Consider the following 24,548-nt stretch of genomic DNA (forward strand, 5'->3'; position numbering starts at 1 on the left):
TGCTGATGTACCTGTTGAGGAACAGGACGCGGCAGTTGTAGCGCACGTTGTGATGCATGATGGGCCTGAAAGGACAAGAAACAGTCAGAGCTGCAGGAGAGGAGACGTTACAGGTGCACGCCACATCACGTCCAGCAGGTGGAGCCAAAGCCTCGCGCTGCACTCTGAACACTCACATCCCCACGTCACAGATGATGTCCTGAGTGACGGGAGACTCCAGAAGATTCCTGAGGACCTGGAAGCTGTGCAGCAGCGTGTCCGACTCATAGAAGTGGTCTGCGCAGCCGTAGCCGCTGAAACAAAGCAGAGAAGAAGAGTTGGACCAACAGATGACGCGTGAGTTTAATAAGGACGTAAAAGAATCGTACCAGATCTCCAGCTCTGGACCCAGCCTGTACTTGGCTCCGTGAGCTTTGGCTTCCTCGATACCTGCAGGCAGACGGGAGAACTGCAGTATCACACACACCTGCCTGAGATCACAGATAACTCTGATAATCAGCCTGTGACAGAACTAATAATTTAACATGAGCTTTATTTATTTTCTTATCGCGAGCTCGTGTCATGTGACTCGTCCACCTCCAGCAACCCACAGTGTGCAGACGACTCAGCCACTGTTAGTCAGAGCAGCCACAGCTGGTCAGTGTGTGCCTGTGTCCACACACACTCAGGACACTCCGACAACCCTTCACCCGGGTCAGATCCTCCACGCAGCTAGGAGAGAGGTATCAAACATAAGGCCCAGGGGCCGGGATCGGCCTGGCTGAAACTCAAATCTGGCCCAATAAACAAGTTTAGAAACTGTAAAGGAGATTTGGAACTTTTAGCTGTGTTTTCCTGTTTTTCCATCAACTCGTACAGAAATGTCTGGGTTTCTTTCACAGTGGAGGGTCCACTGTGAAAGACATGACCTTTGACTTCAGGTGACGTGGTTTCAGGTCGAGTCCTTTAAAGATCTTTCTGACAAAACTACGATGGTTTGATTTTTCATCAGTGTCCTGGTTTGGACACACACACGCACACAGACAGACACACACAGACAGACATGCACACACACACACCTCGTAGTTTTGCTATGATGCCGTGTGGATTCTTTGTTATTACTAGAGATGGACCGATCCGATATTACGTATCGGTATCGGTCCGATACTGACCTAAATTACTGGATCGGATATCGGAGAAAAATAAAAAATGTAATCCGATCCATTAAATATCACGAAAGCACCTCACAAAACTTGCAACACGCCGTAACTCACCTCAGAACGTTAGCACTCGGAGCAGTATGCATCACGTGATAGAGCGGCTGTGGCATGCGGGACCTGTCGGTGGTCTGGATAGCATGTGGAGCTTCGCTAGCAACCCGGCATTTCATCTCCGACAAAGTTATCCCCGAGAGAAGTAAAGCAAGTGTGTAAGTCCATCTCTGAATGTTTGTAAAGCATTCCTGCGTTAAGCTTAACAAGCGATATATGGAGCGACTGCCTCTCCTGCTGCTACTTCAATCATGAAACTGCTTAATGATCAGCTGATCGGCTTTTCTGTCGCGAGTCCGTGTCTCTAGTTTGTTTTTGGCCCACTTTGCACCAGAAAGAGGAAACCAGCGGCTGAACAACAGCAGCACGTTTAAGCTTGATCAGCTGTTGTTAGAATGTATTTAATATTACTTTCTACTCGAGGATCTTTTTCTACGTAGCTGACGCTGGTAACTGTGCAGGGGCGGATCTAGCAAAGTTTAGCCAGGGGGGCCGATAGGGCATTAACAGGGAAAAGGGGGCACAAAGACATACTTTTCTTTCTTATTCTCATTTAAAATGTCTAGCTTTTAATAAATAATTATCTGACACCCAAAGTTTTAATTTGATGTAAAATGAATAGAAGTCAATTACTGTATATAGTGACTATTAAGTCTAATATACCCTAGTAAGCTATAGTACTTTTTCCTTTGTGAAGTCTGCAATTTTGTTGAAGAAAGATGTTGAATCTATTTAATATTTCTTGAAAAATAATTGATTTCTGTGCATTTTTTTTTCACACTGCATCAAATTAAGGTTGATTACGTCGATTAAGCATCATGAGGTGGAGCGTGAGGGGTGGTTCCCTATTTTTTATTTATTTATTTTTGTTGTTGCTGGGAGTTGGAACCCTATTAGTTAGGTTGCTTAATATTTATGCTAAGTACTCTTTAAAATACCAGAATAGGGAGGATGGTGTAGGTTTAAGTTTATTAGATTGATCAGTATTGCTGAACTATGAAATATTTTTTTTGTATACAGGTATAACAGAATAGCTTTAGTGTAGTTGTTGTTTTAAACTTGAGTATGAACTTATACAAAATGCAGCAAGATATTTAAAAAACAGTTTTGTTGATTAAAAACACTATATCGGATTCATATCGGTATCGGCAGATATCCAAATTTATGATATCGGTATCGGACATAAAAAAGTGGTATCGTGCCATCTCTAGTTATTACTGATTCATGTTGCTGATGCGTGTTTGCTGAAATGTGCAGTGAGCGTGGGTGACTCTCCTCCCACAGACTGAATCGAAATAAAGCGAGCTGAACGTTTTATTATTACCGAGTGGCAGCAGACCCACGCACCCTGTGACGGCGCACGGGGATAACGCGTCATACGTTTTATGAAATGCAGAGTTGTTCGTGGCCGTGATTGGCTGGGCCACAGCCTGAGCTCGCGCTGCGGTCTCACTCACTCCTCAGGATCCGCTCACAGTTGCCTTCAAAGTCCAGAGCCCACTGGTTCAGACAGCAGGTAGCCACGGTCACCTTCCGGCCCATGTCGGCGGGTCACGTGGTCACACGGCGCAGGTGATCGAGGACAGAAAGGTTCAGGTGAGAGCGGAGCTGCAGGTCAGCGGCTGTGTGAGCGCTTCCTGCCGCCTCTTCTTCCCCCGCTGCCTTCACTGAGCCCGTGAGCGCTGCTGCACCCTGCTGGATCCTCACAGACTCACACCGACGGCAGAGGGTGGGCGCAGGCAGGGAAAAAGCCTCTGAGTTCACAAAATGATCCAAAAACAAAGACACATTTATACCATTTGTCCTGCGACGCTTCATTTTTAGAGGATAAACTGGAAAAGATTCACATATGTGAGCTCCTGGATCAGTAGCAGAAATCAGCTGGAGTTGAACCTGTGACGAAACATTTGCCCCGTCCTGATTTCTTAGTTTGAGCTTTATAGACTTGGTGTAGCTGATGGAGCCACGAGGAAGCACTCTGCTTAAGCAGGATGATCCCAAACACACCAGCAAGCAAGTCCAGTGTGAATGTGTCACGAGTGTCCGAGTGAAATTCCTCCATCCATGTGAAAGACTCACTGAAGGCTGCCAAGGCTGGAGGGTTGTTAGTTAGCTTCACTTTTTATACACTGCAGGTTTGGAAAGCTTTCTTTCTTTTAATAAAAGAAACCATCGTGAAGAGCTGCATCTTGTCATCACTGGCATCATTTTGTCTAATTTGAACATTTGATGACCTGAAACACATAAACGTGACAGATATGCAAAAAACCAAAACCCACAGATATCTGGGAGGAGGCAGATCCTCTGTGCTGTGAGCTCAACCTTTCATTTCATTCTTCCCTCGCACCACCATCACTGGGTTTCTACCTACAACTGTCAGATCTTTCATCGTTAAATCATCTGATACACAAAAAACTTAATATTGAATATTTTACAAGCAGCTTCAAAATGTAATAAAATAATAAAATAAGAGGTAAAACAAAATTTAAGGACTGACATCACAGCAGGGAGCCGCATCCTTCAGTAACAATGAACTTTATTTTCTCTAAAACATGCACTTTGTGTGGACAGTGTGAGCAGGTGGAAACGGCATTTATTGTCATCGGTTACAAAGCTGAGGGGCGGTCACGGCCGGAGATGACACTACAATCACAGACACACTACGACTGCTGCAGGGAAGCCGTCGCTTCCCGTCTCGCTTCCCAGCCTCGTCCATCACTCAGCGCTTCCACCGAGCACTTAGGTGTGTGAGGCCAGAAGGGGGTTTCATAAAGACTCGAGTCTCAGCAGGAAACCAAACAAACAGGCTGGAATCAGCCCAATACGCCGGATTTGGCACGATAATGTGACACGACATTCCTGTGCTACCATGAGACGCGGCCCTCAAAGCAGAGATCTTTTCAGGGTCAAAGTTTTCGTTTATTCTTCGACAAACATGAAGCTTTAAGTCTGGCCTGTCCTGCTCCTTCTTTATGAAACACCCCTCTGCACGATTCCTCCTGCTACAAAGATGAACTGCAGCGCGGCACAGGTGTGAACGTGTATGAGCGAACGGACGGATGCACGCTTTCTTCTGGTTCATGAAGATCCACGCTGACAAGGTGGAGCAGCTTCTTCTACATCACAAGGTCCAACAGAGAGTGTGTGTGTATTTTATATGAACACATGTTCCAGTAATCTCACACACACACACACACGCACGCACACACACACACACACACACACACACACACACACACACACACACACACACTCACACACACACACACACACACACACACACACACACACACACACACACACACACACACACACTCAAATGCACATGAAATAAATAGCAGATATGTACACAGCTTCCATCATGTGGGGGACAGATGGAATTCGTAGCCCTGTCATGTTTCAGTGATGGAAGAACAGCTAATGATGGTGACAGAGGAGGAATCCAGCTTCGTCACAGTCCGGGTACGACGCGGAAAACGAGTCTGAAAAAAGACGAGGGCGGAGTCAAAAGGCAGCGGCTGAAAGCTGATCGGAGCCCACGGTGGAAAAACCTCGACGTGCATCTGCTGTCCTGGTATTTCCCCACCTCCACCTCACCTGTACAGCTCAGTGTGAGAGAAGGCAAAGGCAGCACCTGCCATTCTCCTCTGACGCCATCGATAACGATCAATAACCAATCCAGAACCAGCGTCGCCCGTTCAGGCATCGCTCTGAGCTCCTCCACATAAGTTTGAAGAACTTTAGTTTCCAAATGGAGCGCCCTGTGGTGCGTCTGAGCCGTGCTCCCGGCTGGTCGTTGCTCATATTACTGATGACAGAAACGATGGCTGTGCTATCCAACAGAACGTCCTGACCACCTGGACTATTCGGACTCAATGGAAGCAGAAAAACGGGCCGTGTGTGATTAACTGTGCTGCTATCTGTCTGCTGATGCCAGCACTGCTGCAGCTTCAGGGTTTCTCTATTGTCATATCGCAGACTACCTCAGGGACCCAGTGAAGCCTCTGGTGTGACCTCAGGGCAGAAGTGAAACCTAACCTGTGTTATTTCCACTTCTACTCGTGTCAGTGTTTGAACACATTTTGCTATTTTACACCCACAAATCCATTTTCCACAGCTTATCTGGAGGCAGCAGTCCATCAGGCTGAAACTGGTGCAGCTCTTCTGGGGAAGCACGAGGCCAGCTCAGAGACACAAACTGTGTCCTGAGTCTGGCCTCCTCCCAAACACCTCACACTGCCTCCTTCCAGTGTGAAGGACGCTACACTCTGACCTCCTCCTGAAAGACTGAGCTCCTCCTTCAGAGGAGCCTCACAGTATCTACAACACGGCTCAGGGTCAAAGGTGAGGGTAAGACCGACGGCATCCACACACTTCAGATCCGTATTGTGATCTGCCGTGAACAACAGCCCAAGCGCTCTTAAAGAACTGGGCGGAGCTATACCTCCCTGACCCGTACGGAGGGACTCCACCTGTTTCCTGCTCAGAACCGTGGCCTCAGATTTGGAGGTACCAGTTCTTCACACATGGTTACGGACCAGAAGAAACACAAATGTGAGGCTCAAACTGACGAACTCTACCCGTGCAGAGAGGCTGAGAGTTTCCATCTGTCAGAGGGAAAAGTGACAAGTGAACAATGAAATGTAAGGACAGTGAACATCAGTTACTGACAGGCAAATGTCCCTAAAACCCGTGGATGATGAGAACAGGGGTGTGTAAAAAGACCAAGGTGCAATAAGACACATCCCGGAGAGCTCAGGAATCACTCGATAAGAAACGCCGCAGCCAGGGCTCGGTGAGCAGATCCTGGAGCTGCGGAGTCACGTCTACCAGTGAAATCAAAGGCATTCATCCACATGTGATAAATGTGTTCTTCACACGCGTGTCTTCACAGTCCTCGTGGTGCTGTTAAGGCACCGAGCAGCAGGATCATACATCGCTTCAATCCTCCCACATCCATAAAAACGGGAAATTTGACCAAATGTTGGCGTTTCATAGTTTTGTCACTATAAAAAAACAACCTAAGCTGTGCAGGGAGCCACAGTAATGCAACCACGTGGGCCTGAATATGCTTTAAAGCAGCCTAAGGTTTCTATATGATGACATTCGTGGCGTTGACTTCTTTTACTTTAAGCCTAAAGATGATCTGCTTGTTAAGAGATGACCTCAGAGAACTTCTTCCAGGTCCTGTGCAGCTGTTGATCAGCTCACACGTTTAAAAACTCAGCGTCTGACTTCAGAGTGAGCTCGGGATCATCGAGAGATCCAAACCAGCCCGAGACGTCTGAGTGACCGAGCTCGGTCGGCGCTGCAGAGAGCCCGACGCGTAAACTCGCTGTGCAGACTGTAAAGAAAGATGGACAGAGCTAAAAAGTGGCATCAGCGCTGACGTTTAGCTCTCAGCTGCTGGTCCACGTTTCACTGCGGTGACATCATATCCCATCAGGGTCACATCTGGGCAGCTACATCCATCCTTTATATACAGTCTATGACATGAACTGTGCTTTTGTAGTCTTTTTTAAATCCTTCAGCCAGAGAGCGAGCTTTCTTCCTGCTCACCTCATAAATCCTCCTTTTGATTAAACTTTATCGTCACAGCTGAGCGAACAGCTGCACAGATGTTTTATTGGACTGTTTTCCACCCTCAGCTGTTCCTCAGTTTCCCTGATTTTAGGACTGAAGAGGATTCGGACCTGGAAACGGTTAAAGGCGTCAGACCTAACAAGCAAATCGAACAATTACAAATTAATTTTCTGAGGTGTAAATAAATTCTGTCAGTTAATAACTGAATTCTTGCTTATTCTAGTAGCCACGCTGGCGTGTGACTGTGGGCGGGTCAAATAAAGATCAAAACACATCTTCACACAGGTGACGGCAGACTGATGTTTGGTGTGAGGAGGAGGAAGCAGCTGAGCGAGCAGCAGGACGCGAACAGGCCTGCGTCGGTCCACGTGTGCGTGTCAGGCTGCCGCTCATTTCCTCTTTATTGTTGTGATTTCAAAAGGAAGCTGCGGTAGAAATTCAGTATAAAAACGTCCGTACAATCTTCACTCTGTCTCTGGTTTGAAGCTGAGAGCTTTCAGTCCTCACGCCACACAGCAGGATGCAGCCGCAGGAAGTGCGCTCTCGGGACGGCGTGCTGTTAGCGTCCCTCCATCCTGTGAGGTGTGATGTTGGGCTGTCAGATATAAGGAGGGAGTGTCCAGTGTGTGTGTCTGCATGCATGTGGGTCCTGTGTGTGTCTTCAAAGTCCACATGCACCTGTGTGAGTGTGTGTGTCACTGTCCGGGGAAGGTGGGGTAGTGTGTCGGGGAGTGTGTGTGTATGTGTGGCTGAGACTGCGTGTGTGTGTTTGCCAGGGGCAGCGTCGCGTGGCGGTCGGGAGGCAGGCGGGTGGACAGCAGCTCGTCTTCCGCGGCGTCACCTGCAGACGGAGCAGAAACACACCTGTTACCTGAGGTAGGCGGAGCCTTGATGCTACTTGACTCTGATATCGATTGATGGGTTTAGATTTTATTATTGTCATTTGTATCAGGAAATATTTAACCATATGTGCTCAGAGGTGTATAATCGATAGTGTAGTGATAGGATGTGTGATGTTCAGCAGTCTGCAAAGCGTGCAGCGTGTTCTGGCATCCACACCCGGAGCGCGGGAGAGCTCGTAGCTTCTCTTATTGTTCTGTGGTAGGATAAACGTGTCTGTTTGCTGTGCAGCAAATTGTCCTTAACGTTCCAGCGAATAAGTTCATGCTATAAACCTATCATCGATCTCCTCAACACGTGTGTGTAAAGCGTCGGCGTCGCGACACGACAAAAACACAATCCACCAAAAACTCTGAAACCAAAGCTGAATTTGTCTGTCGGGTCTCTGCGCAGCTCCTCTAACATCGGACTCTTTACATCTGCACGTTTCTGATGTTTACTCTCCAAACAATGTTTTCAGGTCACAGCGCACCGAGAAGCAAATACTCGATTACTCAGGAGTTTCTCTTGTTTTGGGACATCGTGGAGTGACGAATGAAACGTAGAGAAAAGCAGCAGGTGAGGAACAGCTTCACCAAAACATGATGTTTGAATATATTAAGAGTTTATGAATAATGTTTATTTGAAGTTGCAAAGACAGAAATATCTGCCTGGATACTTTATGTTGCATGTGTGACTCTACAGATGTTCTTATGAAGCATAAACTGGTAACGTCTCTGTATTTGGACACGACTCGTCACTCATGTGTTTCTGTCTTTGTCTTTTTTGACGATCTGTCAATAAAATAAATAAAGACAATTTTATTTATATGGCACCTTTCTAGACAGAGTCACAAAGGGCTGCACATAAGATAGAGAGTCATAAAAAGGTCACACAGACAATATAAAACAAGCAAGAATGAACCAAAAGCAGTTTTAAAAAGGTGAGTTTTGAGTTGTTTTTTAAAAACAACACTGAGTCCATCTGTACTGAACGACCCTCTGCCTCCTTTGTCCTTCACTCCAGCAGGGGTGAAGGACAAAGGAGGTGAGAAAGGAGGTGAGAAAGGAGGTGAGAAAGGAGGTGAAGAGAATGAAAAAAGTAAAGTAAACACGGAGATGGAGCATGGAGGTCATCAGAGCGGGACTTCCTACGAGTGCAGAGCTTTAAGGAGGCGACCATGAAGACAACAATCAGGTTTGGTTCTTGAGTTTATGGGAGGAGCTTTTGAACTTCTGACATCATCAAGAGTTCAATCCTGTATAAATCTCGTGTAAATGTTATGTAAGGGTTGGCGTGCGGCGTACCGCTGCCGGGATCCATGCCGGTCTGGTTTCCAGTGATGTGGTGCCAGTAGGCGGATCGGGGCAGGATGGCGGTGGGGGTGCAGGGGTACGAGCCAGACTCTGAGCCCTTCGACAGCAGCTGGGATAAAAAACACAACATCAGGAATTGAGACAATAAGCGCAGGAAGTAGCACGGCTCACACGCAGTCAAAGAATCAAGTTCATTTTATTGTGAAAGCGTCCCAGCAGGAAGACGCCACGGGTACGACCAGCCCGTTTTTAACCACATGATGTAATCCCATGTTCTCTTCTGCTGGCTCTGAGCCTCTGAGCAAGGCAGGTCTGCATTTATCTCTGTGAGATTTTTATTTACTGCTTTTCTGTTTATTTACCAAATAAACTGAATAAAATGTGAATGTGAAGCACAAAAGTGAAATTTCATAGCCTTGATTTATTATAATTGTTTGTTACAGCGTTACAGGAAGTTTATTTTGACCTTTTCTAAACTTTGTTGAGACGAACACATTTTTTATGCATTTATTAACACTTAATGGTGCTTTGTTTAAATTAAGATGCTCTTTGAAACGGGGAAGTCGCCCCCTTCTGGATGTTTTCTGACCTGCTACTTCCATCATTTATATACAGTCTGTGGCTGTGCGCTGCTGTAATCACACAGGGTTTGAATAAAGGTTGAATTTGAACCCGAGTCTGCTGAAATCATCAGAAAGGAAAGGTCACGCCTCACCCTGCTGTTCTTCTCCATCTCCAGCAGGACCTTCTTGTGCTGCTCAGCGATGGCTAGCGTGGACGAGTGGACCCTCTGGTAGATCTGCTCCCCCTCTCTGGTCTGGAAGGTGTAGAGTCCCTCGCCGCTGTCACACATCCTGCACATGACAGCAGCTCAGCGTGAAAACGGCGGTGTTATCTCGCGGTCGTCTGAATCCTACCTACTGCTCAGTTTTCTCTGAGTCACTCCAGAGAAGATAAAGGTTGAGATGAGGGAAGTAAAGCACTGCTCATCCTCCAGAACTACGTCACCAAATTAGGGATTTACCCGTTTGTTGTTAACAAGACGACAAATGTGAAAGTGATCTGCAGTTTCATCTCTGGCCTGGTTCTTCCTGCCGTCTTTGTGTAGTTAAAGGTTTTTTTTGCTGCTGGAGGAGCAGAGTGTCGGACGCACTTGTTGTTCAGCCTGTAATCACGTTTGGCCAAATTAGAAAAATAAAGTGTGTGACGCAAAGCAGCATCCTGAGCAGCTCCTCCAACGTCCACTCCAGGCTCAGCCCCTTTATACTCGCACTCACTGACTGATGGCGCTTTTCTGATAATCGATCGATGTGCATCTTCTCCAATCAGATTTGAGTTTAAGCGCAGACACACACACACACACACACACACACACACACACACAGCATTATCTGCATGCTGACCCAATCATAGCTGGTCAGGTTCTATCAAAGAAGAGCAGATAAGGAGGTCTGTCCCAGCATCGATTCATCAACTAATCTATTCAATCTCCTCACGAGGCTCAGCCCAATGCAGCGCCCTGCGTGTGTGTGTGTGTGAGTGTCTGTGTGTGTGTGAGTGTGTGTGTGAGTGTCTGTGTGTGTGTGAGTGTGTGTGTGAGTGTCTGTGTGTGTGTGAGTGTGTGTGTGTGTGTGTGTGTGTGTGTGTGTGTGTGTGTGTGTGTGGTATCCTTGGACTGACAGTATGTGAGTTCAGATAAGCACTTCATCTCAAAGTCACCTTGCTAACAAAGGATGGCGCTCTCTAACCTGTGATGGATGTCACCTGTGTTTATCTGAGGACAGACCACCCCCCCTCCCCGACCACCACGAAGTCTCACCGTCCAGCCTCGAAGGTGAAGCGGGTGGCGTCGCGTCCGTAGCGCCGCAGCGAGCAGAGCGGCCAGGTGACCAGCTTGGTGCGAGGGTTGTGGATGTCCCACAGGTAGATGTTCTCGTGGGTGATCTGCATCATGCACTCGCCGTAGATGTCCAGGTTGGGGCAGGGGAGGAGGAAGACGTTGAAGCGCTCTGAGGAGACAGAGGACGGTCAGACTCCGCCCAAATGTTAAGTAAAATCTGTGTTCATGCTCAGGTCCTCACAGTAAACACCGATTAACAGTGAACTGTTTTTTTGCAGCTGGAGGATGAATAAAGTTAAAGTTAATCATTGTTTCATAACAGACGCAGCCTCTAAAGTTTTCATAACTGTGTGCAAAGAGCACTGCAAGGTTTATGAAATCTGACATAAAAATAAGCAACAATAAACAATAATAGGTTCACAGTTGGAGGAGCTTTCAGCGTCACTTCCTGGTTTTAGTTTGAAATGTTTCACAGTGAACTGAAAACGTCTTTGTGCTGGGCTGGACTTTCATGTAATACCACGTCGTGCCACACGATGGTGCAGCGAGTCAACCGTGATTTAACGAGTCATTAAGAGCAGATTTACATCAGCAGCCTCGATCAAAGGAAAAGAACCCAAAAGAAACATCACGGGTAAAAATACCATACATTCAAAAACTGATCAACACGCCCCCACCTCCTCCTGTCCCAGCATCCTCCTGTCACACCAACCCTCTGCACGTCCTCCTTCACTACATCCATGAACCTCCTCTGAGCTCTTCCTCTTCTGCTCCTGCCTGGCAGCTCCATCTTTATCCTCCACCCTCCCTCCTCTGCACACGCTCAGACCCTCTCAGCCTCTGACTCTCAGCTGTCCCTCTGATGGACTCATTTCTGATCCTGTCTCACTGCCATGAACATCTGCACATCTTCAGCTCGGACTGATAAAATGGTCATAGTTACAGTGTGTGTGTGCTGTACCTGTGTGTTCACACTGCACTCCAGCAGCCAGCAGGTCTGGCTCGCCCATGCTGATGTCATTAAGTCGCATCCCCAAACACTCGATCGACAGCGTCTTGAACCAATCCTCAGCCTCCAGCTCTGAGAGAGAGAGAGAGCTGTCGGGGACTACAAACATGTACTGGCTTCACCTCACCGAGGATTTAAAATCCTGCTCCTCACAAACAAACTCAACTCAAAAAGTTGGAACTCTCAAAATCACATAAATCTATATTTATTTATTTTATCCACAGTAGAACGCAGATTTTAAATGTTTAAACGTATGAGCTCCTCTTGAATTGGCACGCATCAAGTCTGAACATTTTTGGGAACTCGTAATGACCTTGTAGTACCATATCACCCTATTAGAGCACTTGGCTCTCGCTCTGCAGGCCTACTTGTTGTTCCTAGAGTATTTAAAAGTAGAATGGGAGGCAGAGCCTTCAGTTTTCAGGCCCCTCTTCTGTGGAACCAGCTTCCAGTTTGGATTCAGGAGACAGACACTATCTCTACTTTCAAGATTAGGCTTCAAACTTTCCTTTTTGCTAAAGCATATAGTTAGGGCTGGACCAGGTGACCCTGAATCCTCCCTTAGTTATGCTGCAATAGACGTAGGCTGCCGGGGGTTTCCCATGATGCACTGGGCACTGCTCTTCCTCATACATTACACATCATTATATATCACCATTAGCTCTTCCATTGTGCCTTCTCTATCCCCCCCCAAACAGGTCGAGGCAGACATGTTACCTGATTCACAGGTGAAGGTGCGTGAGGTGTCGTCTGTGAACACAATGGCCACCGCCTGTCGCTTGGTGTCACGTGGCAGTCGTGTGATGTTCTTCACATTGCTGATCTCTGTCACCTAAACAGCAAGTTGGAGATAAAGTGGAAAACAGGGCTGATTAAACACCACGCAGAGACACTGTGACCTCTAACGTCGACCGGGAGCCGAGGCGCCACCTGCTGGCAGGGCCTGTCAGGCTACATATCACTGGCTAATTAGGTGATCAGTCTAATTTAATCCAGGTCAGGTTTTCTACTTTGTGTTTATAAATCAGTCAGTCTGGGAAACTGCTAAAACTTTGAATGTGTCCCCAAGTGCAGTCACAAAAACCATCAAGTGCTACGATGAAACTGTCTGACATGAGGACGCCCCAGGATAGGAAGAGCCAGAGTCCCTCTGCTGCTGAGGATGCATTCATCCGAGTCGCCAGCCTCAGAAATCACACATTAACAGCAGCTCAGATCAGAGCCCAGATGGATGCCACACAGAGCTCCAGCAGCAGACACATCTCTACATGTTCAGAGGAGACTGTGTGAATCAGGCCTTTATGGTCAAACAGCTGCTGAGAAACCACGACTGAGGAAAAGCAACAAGAAGAGATTTGTTTGATCTGAGAAACACAAGGATGGACATTAGACCATCTGTGCTTTGGTCTGATGGGTCCACATCTGAGATCTTTGGTTCCACTCGCTGTGTCTTTGTGTGATGCAGAAAAGGTGAACGATGGTCTCTACATGCATGGTTCCCACTGTGAAGCATGGAGGAGGAGGTGTGATGGTGTGGAGGGGCTTTGCTGGTGACACTGTTGGGGATTTATTCAAAACTGAAGGCACACTGACCCAGCATGGCTACCACAGCATCCTGCAGCGACACGCCAGGACAGCACAATGACCCCAAACACACCTCCAGCCTGTGTGAGAGCTCTGTGACCAAGAAGGAGAGCGATGGAGGCCTGGCCTCCACAGTCACCTGACCTGAACCCAGTGGAGATGGTTTGGGATGAGATGGAGTGCAGAGTGAAGGCAAAGGACCAACAAGTGCTCAGCATCTCTGAACTCCTTCAAGACTGTTGGAAACCATTTCAGGAGACGACCTCATGAAGCTCATGGAGAGAAGGCCAAGAGTGAGCGAAGCAGGAATCAAAGCAGAGGGCGGATATTACGAAGAATCTAAAATAGAAAACGTGTTTTGAGTTATTTCACACTGTTTTGTTTACTACATGATTCCACGTGTGTTCATTCATAGTGTTGATGCCTTCAGTCAGAATCTACAATGTAAACAGTCATGAAAATAAAGAAAAACCATTAAACGAGAAGGTGTGTCCACACCTTAGAGTGGGAGTGTACATCAAAGCTGAGCCAAATATTCCTCAAAGTGTCTGATTCTTTGCAGCTGGAGTCGTCCCGTCCACCTCAACATCTCAGCTGTGATTGGATTACAGTCGATTCTTTAGAGCTTTGTGAGAAAGAACAAAGAGCAAGTTCACAAGCTGAAGGATGCTCAGTGAAGGAGTGTGAAGGCAGCCAGGACGGTCATCTGAAGGAGAAGTAATGCTGCTGATCATGATGAAGAACGAAAGCTTGCTGAGTTTTAAAGAGAAGAAGAAGAAACGGCCGCCTCACGCTGAGCTCTGTACAGGCTTTCATCTCTGTCAGTAATAGGGCTGAACGATATATCGCATTTGCGATAATATCGCGACATGATCAAGTGCAATTTTCTAACCGCAAAGGCTGCGATTATACTGCGATTATAAGGCTGTCCAAATTACTACCATATCCCAGAATTCATAGCGCGGCCCAGCCAAACTCCAGTTTCCAGCAATGGCGGCCGCTACTAAGTTTTAAAATTACTCATACTAATCTTTCTGGGTCACAAAATAAACTTTTAACATATTTTCAGGCGAGAAAGTAGTTGTGTAAACATCAAATATCTGCTCGGTTTATCAAGATATCCCATATTTGCAAAAGTGCTTCGACGTTTTCAGAGGCGTCTGCTACCCACCAGCTCGACAGCTAGCCGGGAGCTCGAGGGTTACTGATGCGGCCGAGAACGGCACAACTCCCGGCACATCATTTTCAGATCACCGCGGAGTTTCGCTGCTCGGGTTAAACGTGATATATAAGTCACTTAGACAACCTAAAAATGTTATTGTTGGGCTTTTTTCAGTGTTTTGTTTGTTCGTGAGTAAATCGGTTTGGCTGAGATTAAAGTTATTAGATTAGATAAAATAAAACTTTATTAATCCCCCGGGTGGGTTCCTCCTTGGTTTTCACACAGCTGACTAAACGTCAAACAGAAAACTTATTAAACAGAAGTATGAGACAGTCGAGAATTTACACCAGTGTCTGGTTATATTTTAGATAGCAAGAAGCAGACGGCCGAGTTTATTAAACTCCACCGAGACAGCGGTGACGCTAATCAGAACTAGACCGTCCAATTTCACGCCTTTAAACTTTAAAGGCGTGTTTGTGTGTGTGTTTATACAATTGCTATTATGTTTGCACTTTATGTGTAATGTTACTGACTGCAGAGATCAGTAAGATGTGTGTATTTTTTATTTATTAGTTTTATTTATTTAATATTATTTTTTAATTGAATGACTGTCTAGTAGTTCACAGATGTCGAAAAACTGAGTGTGGTAAAGCCACTGATTTTGTTTATGTATATTTCTGCAATCTGCACATTGTACTGACTTTCATTTTAATGTTTACACCAGGGTTCCTTGTCAGCACTTTATGCTCAGATGTTTGTAAGCTAAAAATAAACTATTGTGTATGTTCAAATATACTGTTGTGATTGAAGAAGTTAAATAAAAATGTCAGTCATCAATTCATGCATCACCTCATGTCATCATAACAGAGGTCTGTCTTCCAGGAAAGAACAGTTTAAAATTAATGTAATATAGTATTGGCCATACTATATGATGTATTGCTTGTCTTTGTTTAATAATACAGAAGACAAAGACCTTAAAAAATAATCGCATATCGCATCGCAATCGCAATATTGGGGCAAAAAATCGCAATTAGATTATTTTCCATAATCGTTCAGCCCTAGTCAGTAAGTGTGTCAGCTCTAAAGAGCACACACACACACACACACTTACTTTAGGACATGCTCTGATGTAAGCAGCCTTCTCGTCGGGGTATTTCTCCAGACGACGAGGTCCTTTGCTGGAAGATTTCTTGAACACCAGCCAGCAACGCCGATAGATCTGAAGCACACACACACACACACACACACACACACACACACACACACACACACACACACACACACAATGACATTCATTTTATATCATCATAACCTCATATCAACATAATGTACATTCTTGCCCCTGGTGGAGCATAAAGTCAGTGCAGGACGTGGATACAGAGCGAAGCTTCGTCTCGTGTTCTCTCTGCAAATCTCTGTCCTCAGGGGCGGATCTACTGGGGTGGCATGTTCTCTTGCCACCCTAGTTTTGCATATGACAATATGCATATAAGTATTAACACTTTGAGCCTAGTTATAATTACCATTGAAGTTGATTAAAATAATTACATTCTAAAACTCGACATAGTGCATTACCTACCTCCCCCCCCCCGCACCCGCATTAAAAAATGGTTCAGCCCATTGTGTTGAAACAGCTTTAGTTCTTGTTGTCAGTAGCAACTGACACCATGTTCAACACAGCTGGTTGGTTGCTACACTCTGGAATGATGGTGAGTGTCGTTAATAAATCGTGAAAATTAGGTTTAAATTTCTGGTGAAAACTTTGTGCAGGAACTACAGTAACAGTAACAAGTCTAACTAAACGATCCACCTCATGTTGTGTAGCTTTCACACTTGGGCCTATTTATTTTACAGGCTCTACAATACATAAAATCAAAATTCACATGTTGTAATGTAACTGTAATTATTTGGGCTAAAGCCAGGAGCTGGTCTTTAATGAACAAGTGTGGAGCTCCTCACATATGTGACCTCTAAAAGGAAACCTGAGTGAGATTAGCTCTGATATAAACTCTCAGCATCACCCAGACATGGATCCATAACAATGATTTGGTCATCTTGTGTAATCAAGTTCAGCAGATGCTGTTTTCCAAAGCAGGTAGTAATTCATTCTTTTCTGAGGAGAGACGATTGCTGATGGACTGAACTTCAACCCAAGCAGCAACATCCAGGGAAAGAATGAAGATGAGCTGCAGTTCATCTAACGTCCAGCAGAGGCAGCAGTGAGTCAGTCCCCATAGACTCCCATGTTAAAACTTTACGGCAGAAATAACCATGTTTGCAGCCTGATACACAAACTGTTTGCTATCTGTGGATCCTTTCTCTTCCATAACACCTGCATAGGGAGGATGTTTCTAAAACTCACCTGTTTAAATTGTATTAAGGATTAAAGGGGCGTGGCCTATTTGACCGACAGGTGGATGGTTTCTTAAAGCCAGATGTAACAAACTGATACAAAATAAAAGGCATATATGGAAATTAAAATGTAATTAGTTTTTCAAACAAATTTGTCAGATGCTTCAATAAACTCTCCAGTTTCAAGGTTCAGGCTTTAGAGGGTTAACCTCCATCTGCGTGGAGAGCATTAAGCCCGACTTTGACCCCGAGTACACGCTGGCCTTTAGTCTTTGACTCTGGCGACACTTTCACAGCGAGGAGACGTTTTCTGATGCCTGAAGAAACCAGACACGATAGGCTGATCAGAGCGGCTCTCGCCTCAGAGGAGGACAGTTAAGCTCATGTTGTCCTCCAGTGAGCACTTCAGGGTCGGGCTGGGCTGTTTCTCAGCACAGAAACTGGGAGATTTTACAGTGTTACTGGTGGTTCTTCTCCCACCATGGGTATGCCAAACAGGCTAAAAAATAATAACTAAAACTAATAGTGATGGTAATAATTACAGCCCAAACAGATCCTTGGAGACCTGATGAGACAAACAAGGGGAAATATCGGGTGGATTAAGTCAGCTTATATCATTTAAATGCTTTGAAACTGTCAACAAAATAAGAACTGAAAGAATCAAACGAACAGAAAACCTGCTGAACTACTAAACGTGTAGTTTTTGATAAGTTTTCAACATTTCTCCACTTTAGTTTCTGTTTTTACTCAATGAACATCTGCAGCGCTTTCATGGCCACCATCTGTACGGATCCTCCCTCCCCATCATTCGTCAGCCTCCTCCTCTTCATCTCTCCCTTCACTGTCCTCTGAAGTAATCAGGTCTCAGCAGACGGAGCTGTAAGGAGTGCTAAGTGAAGCTAAAGAGAGGAGACGGAGGAGGGAGATGGGAGGAAGGGGAAGATAGGAGAGCTAATTGCTTCCTTCTTGTAGCCTCAAAGATGAAACGAGTGCGGAGCTGTTGGGAGTTGCTGTAATTCTCAGAGGGGCTCGCTCAGATGAAAGCACGAGGAGATGATGATGTTATGCAGCCGAGGTGTTAGCGTAACCTTGAAATGCTGCGTTGGCACACTTTGAATGGATCCACGGCTGCTCTGTTTTTCTCTCAAATCACACATTTGTCCTTCGCTTGAGCTGCAGCGGCTGCAGACCGAAACCACACGATGCAGAGGCCCGGTTTCAACAGCTCTGCCAGAAAATGGGTGTGCTGCATGACAGCCGGCTGCTTTAGCAGCAGATCAGAGTTGAAATGATCGTATCCGCTCAAGATAGTTTGTGAAGTCGCTTCCTAGGAGCAAAGTGACCGAACCGGATCCTGTGACGGACTCACAAGTCAGAGTCACGTGACCCACAAACGCGTTTAAGCCACTGCAGGGTTTTTGGTGACCATCTTCAGAGAGCTCGGCTATCACAGACTGCACAGACACACAGAGCTGCTAATAAGTGCTCAGTCACATCCAGGTCTGCAGTGTGCATTACATGAAGTGCACGCTTTTCAGACCAAAAACTACTGTAAGCATCTAAAGCGCATTTTAAGATGAAGCGTCAGGACTGCAGCTGTTTGACACACACACAGTAATAACTTCACTGTGGTGACTTCCAGTTATTAAAGCCTCATAAATGAAATATCGAGCAGAGGAATCAGGAGGAAATAATGGAGCAAAAATAATAACATTATTAAACGTTAGACGCTGTGCTCGAACACTGCAGAGGACGTTTGGCTGTGTTCACAGTGCAAACCTCAGTGCAGCGCGACTGTGACTGTGCACGAGTAACATCAGCATTCAGCTAGAAGCTCAGATGAACCAGGTTTGTGGTCCTGCAGCTCAGGAGCCGGTCATCTACTAAGTCGGTGGTTCGATCCCTGGCTGCTCCTGTCTGCGTGTCAGGTACCCTTGGGCAAGACACTAACCCCAGGTTGGTCTGCAGTGCACTTGTTCCTGACGATAGCAAGAAGCTCCTGTATGAATGTGTGAACGAGGTGTTTGCATAAAGAGCTGTGAGTGCTGAGCTGTGCAATCCAGCGTTAGCACAACAAAGTCAGTAACGTCATTGAAAAACAGTTTCAGATGCAGGTTTCAGTCATGAACAATGACGAAACAGCATCTGACACGCAGAGACACACCGGGCGCGGCGTTTCCCTGGGATCGCAGCGTTTAAGGAGGACGTCCGTGTGCAACCTGAATCAGCTCGATGCTTTGTGAAAACTACAAAGATGGTGTGAAAGCGATCAGCTGGACTGGTGTGGTTCTGGATGGATTTAGTTGGCCTGGAGAGGCGACAGCTGCTGAGTAACAGCAAGAATTTAAGACAAAAACAAATAAAGTAATGTGAAAGATGAATTATGGTCTGCAAAGAAGGTGAGCTGTTTAAACCTATGAACACTGCGTCACGCATGGTGGAGGCAGCGTGACGGTGTGGGGCTGTGGTTAGAATAATAAAGAGGGAGGACTGCTTCCTATCAAATCAATAGTTCGATGTTTGAAACACGGACACAGGCGGGCGCTCCCACAGGACAATGACCCCAAAGCCCCGACATCAAGCCTACGCTGAAACTTCGTGGACACTTAAAGCTGTTTCTATGCCAGAAAACCAACTAATTTAAATAAAGTCGACCAGTTGTGCCAAGAAGCTCAAATATCCAGAATTATGCCAAACACTTGTTGACGGCTTCTAAAAGTGTCTGACTGAGGCGCTAACAGACATTTAAGGGACATATTAGTGCAGGTGTATAAGCACTGCAGGTGGATTAGAGAAAATCCAAAATGATTTCAAACCTGTGCAAATCATCCAACCCCATGCTGGACAGTCCTTCCTGGAAACAGAAGAGTTTAAGGAAATCATTAAAAGCCCCAAATGAGCCTGAAATTCATGCCCACGATGAGTGGATGGAAACTTCTGATCACAGCATGTTTGTCCAGTGTGCCTCAGACATGCAGGAACCGTCTCTCGTGTCCACCAGGGGGCGACTCTTCTTCTAGAAGTCACACATGATAACGTCCATTCTGGAAATTATGGCACTAACAGGATCACAAATGGATGATGCTTCAGGACCGGTCTGAGTGTGAGGCGTCCCTCGGTTTCTCAGGCAGACACGACCCTCGCTTCAGGTTTCGTTACACACTCTGTAAATCAATCCCTTGATGAAGGAAACCTGCCTCAGTTTAATGGACACAACTCCGAGGAAGCCCTGAGCTCTTCCTTCTTCTGATGTTACCTGTGACAGAGGGACTTGGAGGTATAAGGCTTTAAAAACAAACTCAGACGTTCTAGAAATCAATACGAACCAATGACATTTTGTCCCTGCGTTTAAAAGTGGCACAAACAAGTGCAACCTTTCAGCTCCAGCAGGACACACAGAGGATCGATGTGCTGTGTCTCAGGAAACGCCTGCATCTCTAACCAGCGTCCCCACAGGCACCATTACAGTTTGATCAGATCTCAGCACACCTGCTTCATTAAGCTTCTGGCCTCTGCGTCCCAACACCTCCACGCTAACAGCTGCACTGGTTCTGTACTGGACCACGAGCTCTTTCTGGTGATGACTTTGGTCTGATAGAAAATAAGGTCAGCGCGAGCATCGACCGGTGCAGTGACTGTGGGGCATCGCCTGAAAACACATTTAGTCGGTTACTGTTTGGTTTCCTGGTGGTTGAAAAACGTGCTGCGCGTCACGGAGAAGATTAGAGCGTTCTCAGAGGACAGACTCGTCTACGGCAGAAATCTCCAACAGCGGAGAAGATGCGTGTACTGAGCCTCCAACCGATGAGCTAAATCCCAGAGGAACCAGGAAACGTGCACTTCAATTCAACTTAGTTTATATCACAACAACAGTCTCCTCACAGTGAAACTTTCTGGCTGAAGAACATCTTGCAGGGTGGCGTTGTTACTGATGTCCTCTCACGTCATCTGCGTGTTTTGAAAGTGGGCGTGGCAAACAAAGTGTCGATCTGACTGTGAACCCGGAGACAGCGACGACTCGAGCCTGACGAGTCGTTAACGTAGAACCAGAGAAGATGATAATCGTCCTCTCTGACTGTGATGCAGGTTTAAATCACCTGAGAGCTACGGCCATCTTTTATACCGCGGCGGTTTGTCAGTCAGGACGTCGATAAAACGAACCTCAGTGTTGCTCGATACGAGGACGAATCAGTCACGATTGTTTTGGGCAATAGTTGTACTCCTGGTTTAAATCAGCAGCTGTTTGTTTCCTCAACTTTCCAAAAACTCCCAGCGCGTGCGTGTGCGTGCGTGTGCATGTGTGCGCGTGCGTGCGTGCGCATGTGTGTGCGCGCGTGCGTGTGCATGTGTGTGTGTGTGTGCGTGCGCATGTGTGTGCATGTGCGCGCGTGTGTGTGCATGTGCGTGCGTGTGTGTGCGCGCGTGCGTGCGTGCGCATGTGTGTGCATGTGCGCGTGTGTGTGTGCATATGCGTGCATGTGCGTGCGTGCGCGTGCGCGTGCGCGCGTGTGTGTGCATGTGTGTGCGTGCGCATGTGTGTGCATGTGCGCGTGTGTGTGTGCATGTGCGTGCATGTGCGTGCGTGCGTGTGCATGCGTGTGTGTGTGCATGTGTGCTGAGTCCGTTCATCTCTGTGCGCAGACGCTCATTTGTCGAGTTTACAGAGTTTTATGATGCGTACACGTCAACATGACGAATAACCTTGGCGCTGCCTTCAGGCCTGATGAAAGGTCCCGGCTGATTTATAAAACTTTTACAAACATTTTCACTTCTGAAGACAGAGCCGTGAACAGCGAGGGCAGAGTAACCACATCTGTGCGATCCGTCACCGTAACGACGGCAGCAGACGCAGCAGGCCGCGCCTCCACTCTCCTCTATCATTAGAATCTGTTTCACTCCGACTCGCAGCGAACACTAAAATCACAGCAATGATCTGCTGATCCAATAAAAGCAGAAACTCCACCCTCACCACTCAGCGGCCTTCTCAGGCACTTATTTTGAAGCATTGTCTTGATGAACTTTAATTTCAAAGATCGCTTCACTTAAACCTGATAAAAAAAAGCAAAAGCAAATAAAGTTGTACTTTACTAAGCTCTACTTCTTTAACCAGAGCTTCTTCTGTCTCTTTCTGATCGTTACAAACAGTCAGGACTTTGCTCCTGTTTCACCCGACTGACGGTTTCGGCTCAGGGTGAATCTGGCTGCCTGAGCTCAGCCACGGTCCGGTGTGGATGTGTCAGGAGTGTCGTGACAGTCGAGCCACGTCTGTGTCAAACAACACCTGCTGTAACTCGTGTCCACATAAAATGTGCCGGTGCCTTACCCGACGCATACGTGAGAGCCCGGCTTAGGCTGTCGGGATGTTCTGTGCCGATTCTCCGTGCAGCCTCTGGCTGCTCCTGTTCCAGCAGTTTTCCTCATGTATGACCTTTCGCCTGTTTCCTGGCTGCTGTCAGGAGGAGTCAGCTTCATCGGTATTTTGGTATTTTTGCCTGGTTTTCCGCCTGCTCCTTGTCTTTGCTGCCTGCTCCTGTTATGACCTCATGTGTACAGATGAAGTCTCTGATCTTAACTTTTTACCTGCTCTCTCTCCTAATCCACCAGCAGCTTCACATCCCGCTCCGACTGGTTTAATTCCTGCCAGGATCTTGCAATGAATCCTCAGCTTCTCAGCTTTCTTCTTTTGGAGATTAACTCCTCAGGCAGGATTAACAATGACAGCGACGGCGTGCTAATTGCTGCTGATGTCAGTCCTGAGTTTAGCGTGTTGAGGCAGAACTGTAATCCCCAAATAAGACACGATGACCACTGAGGAATGAGGAAAATCATTTAAAGCACCTCACACCAGTCACAACACGGACGTTAAATGTAGGTGGAAAAGCTAATCCTCCTCTCTGAGTGAGGCAACGAGAGGCGGGTCAGGGTTTTCTCCTCATCATACCCGGGGATGAAGCTGGCTATCACCTCACTAAGCTAACGCCAGGTTTCCCACCTGTAGCTGTGAGCTGGAGTCTGAAAAGCTGGATGTAGAACAGCTGCTCTGTCCTAGGATCAGGTGCTAATCTCACAGGAGAAAAAACGGATCTTCCAGGACACTGATTGGTCAGCAGGCAGTGATTTCATAGCTGTTGATCTCCAACCTGCTCTGGCTGGGTTTGCAGCAGAGGTTCAAACCCTGCGGTCACCTGGATAAGATGAAGCCCTGCTTCACAGGAGTTGTTTTCTCGGTTTTTATGTCCTCGCCCTGCCTCGTGCTCCCTCCCCCTGAGGCGTGTAGTGTGCATGCCCCCCCGTCTGTATCACGCTGAGGTCTCTGTTCATGTGAGCTTGGTTTGTTTTCACACAGTGAAAAACCCAAATGAACCAAAATGTGCCGCTACAAACCAGGTGAGAATGTTCTGTCAGCTCATTGGCCAGGTGAGTCTGGGGCGGAGCAACAAAAGTAAATACAGGAAGAAGCTGCTGAGTTCTGAGCTACTGGAGAACACGGAGGATTCAGGCTAAATCACGGCTGGATCCCAGAACATGAAGCATGCGTGGCTTCGGGAAGGTTTTCAGCTTTCATTTACAGAGTAAACCTGGTCGTTACGTCGGACTGAGGTCAGATTACAGTCACGCCATCAACAGACCTGGGCGGAGACCACCGCCTCCACAGGCTCGTGGTGAGGTTGGTTTGGTGTGATTACTGCACACAGAGGAGGAAATTCAAGAAGCAGAGTTTGATTTAACGGGTGAAACACGGCAGGAGTGAAAACACCGTAACTGGATTAAAGTTGTGTTTTTCAGCACCTGGCTGTAACCCCCCCACCACTCACACACATGAATGACTCATCTGTACAAACTGAAATGACCTCTCGGGAATGCCGACATCGCCTCTAAAATTAAAGGAAAGCAGCTCGGCGGGAGGATACGTGGGTGGAGGTCAGAGGTCAGAGCGCAGCCGGGGCAGAGCGGGGAGGAGAGGTTGTGCCACGTCACGATAGCTCATTAATCTCAGCGGCTGCTTATGTAACGATGCCTTCAAGGTAAATCAAACTCGTTTCCAGATTCTCGGGACAGCAGGAGGAGACTCATGATGGTGATACTATCTGCTTATCTCAGACACGTGTGAGCTGAAGCTGAGCTCCACGTTTTATTTTTGCCTTTCTTGATCTTCTGCTTGAACTCTGCTGTTCCCTTTTTCTCTTTAAACTTTCAGCTGATCAGCATTCGACCTGCGTGCAGCGTAAAGCACAGGTGGCGAGCTGTTAGCTTGTCGGAGGACTGCATGCAGATGCATCTCTGTGTTGGCTGAGTTTCATTAATCCTTCTCTGCACAAGCAGACAGACAGCAGCGTGTTAGCATGAGTGCAGCTTTCGCCTCTGAGAGGAACAGCCAGCGCTTTGCTGCTTCCTCAAACTTCCAGGCTAGATGCAGATCACGAGGCTAAGTCACTCAGACAGAATTTGGGCAAACAGCCAGGTGGACCGTTTACCTGCAACCAAGGCCTGCTCAAACATGATTGGTCAGCAGAAGCCAGACATATGGAAACCCCTCCTCCTCATCAGCCTGAGACCAGAACTGAACACTGGA

The 24,548-nt window shown here is 46.8% G+C and overlaps 2 protein-coding genes across 7 annotated transcripts in view; both read right to left on the minus strand.

Moving 5' to 3' along the window:
• nadsyn1 (NAD synthetase 1) overlaps nt 1-2,932 on the minus strand; it is a 9,748-nt gene extending 6,816 nt beyond the window's left edge. For 2 of the 5 annotated variants that reach the window (XM_086287815.1, XM_086287798.1), the window contains exons 1-4: nt 2,708-2,928; nt 369-429; nt 177-293; nt 12-65 (exon numbers count right to left, since the gene is read on the minus strand). In XM_086287815.1, the coding sequence (XP_086143941.1) occupies nt 12-65; nt 177-293; nt 369-429; nt 2,708-2,792 (317 nt within the window). In that variant the 5' untranslated portion in view covers nt 2,793-2,928. Of the gene's footprint in view, nt 1-11; nt 66-176; nt 294-368; nt 430-2,574 lie in introns of all 5 variants that reach the window. The other 3 variants (XR_015128708.1, XM_086287806.1, XM_086287823.1) reach the window with 3 other exon arrangements.
• A 133-nt stretch (nt 2,933-3,065) lies between these two features.
• Nucleotides 3,066-24,548, minus strand: part of dok4 (docking protein 4) — a 63,841-nt gene continuing 42,358 nt past the window's right edge. Inside the window, exons 1-8 of one of the 2 annotated variants that reach the window (XM_086288022.1) lie at nt 22,299-23,046; nt 15,735-15,842; nt 12,595-12,709; nt 11,830-11,949; nt 10,848-11,037; nt 9,744-9,882; nt 9,020-9,137; nt 3,066-7,674 (exon numbers count right to left, since the gene is read on the minus strand). In XM_086288022.1, the coding sequence (XP_086144148.1) occupies nt 7,529-7,674; nt 9,020-9,137; nt 9,744-9,882; nt 10,848-11,037; nt 11,830-11,949; nt 12,595-12,709; nt 15,735-15,842; nt 22,299-22,307 (945 nt within the window). In that variant the 5' untranslated portion in view covers nt 22,308-23,046 and the 3' untranslated portion in view covers nt 3,066-7,528. Of the gene's footprint in view, nt 7,675-9,019; nt 9,138-9,743; nt 9,883-10,847; nt 11,038-11,829; nt 11,950-12,594; nt 12,710-15,734; nt 15,843-22,298; nt 23,047-24,548 lie in introns of those variants that run through there. The other variant, XM_086287933.1, reaches the window with a different exon arrangement.

This window comes from Aulonocara sp. 'chitande type north' Nkhata Bay, linkage group LG1 (assembly GCF_057382095.1).
Source record: "Aulonocara sp. 'chitande type north' Nkhata Bay isolate Kocher_YH1m ecotype deep benthic linkage group LG1, A_spYH_male_GT1.1, whole genome shotgun sequence".
Lineage (NCBI taxonomy): Eukaryota > Metazoa > Chordata > Actinopteri > Cichliformes > Cichlidae > Aulonocara > Aulonocara sp. 'chitande type north' Nkhata Bay.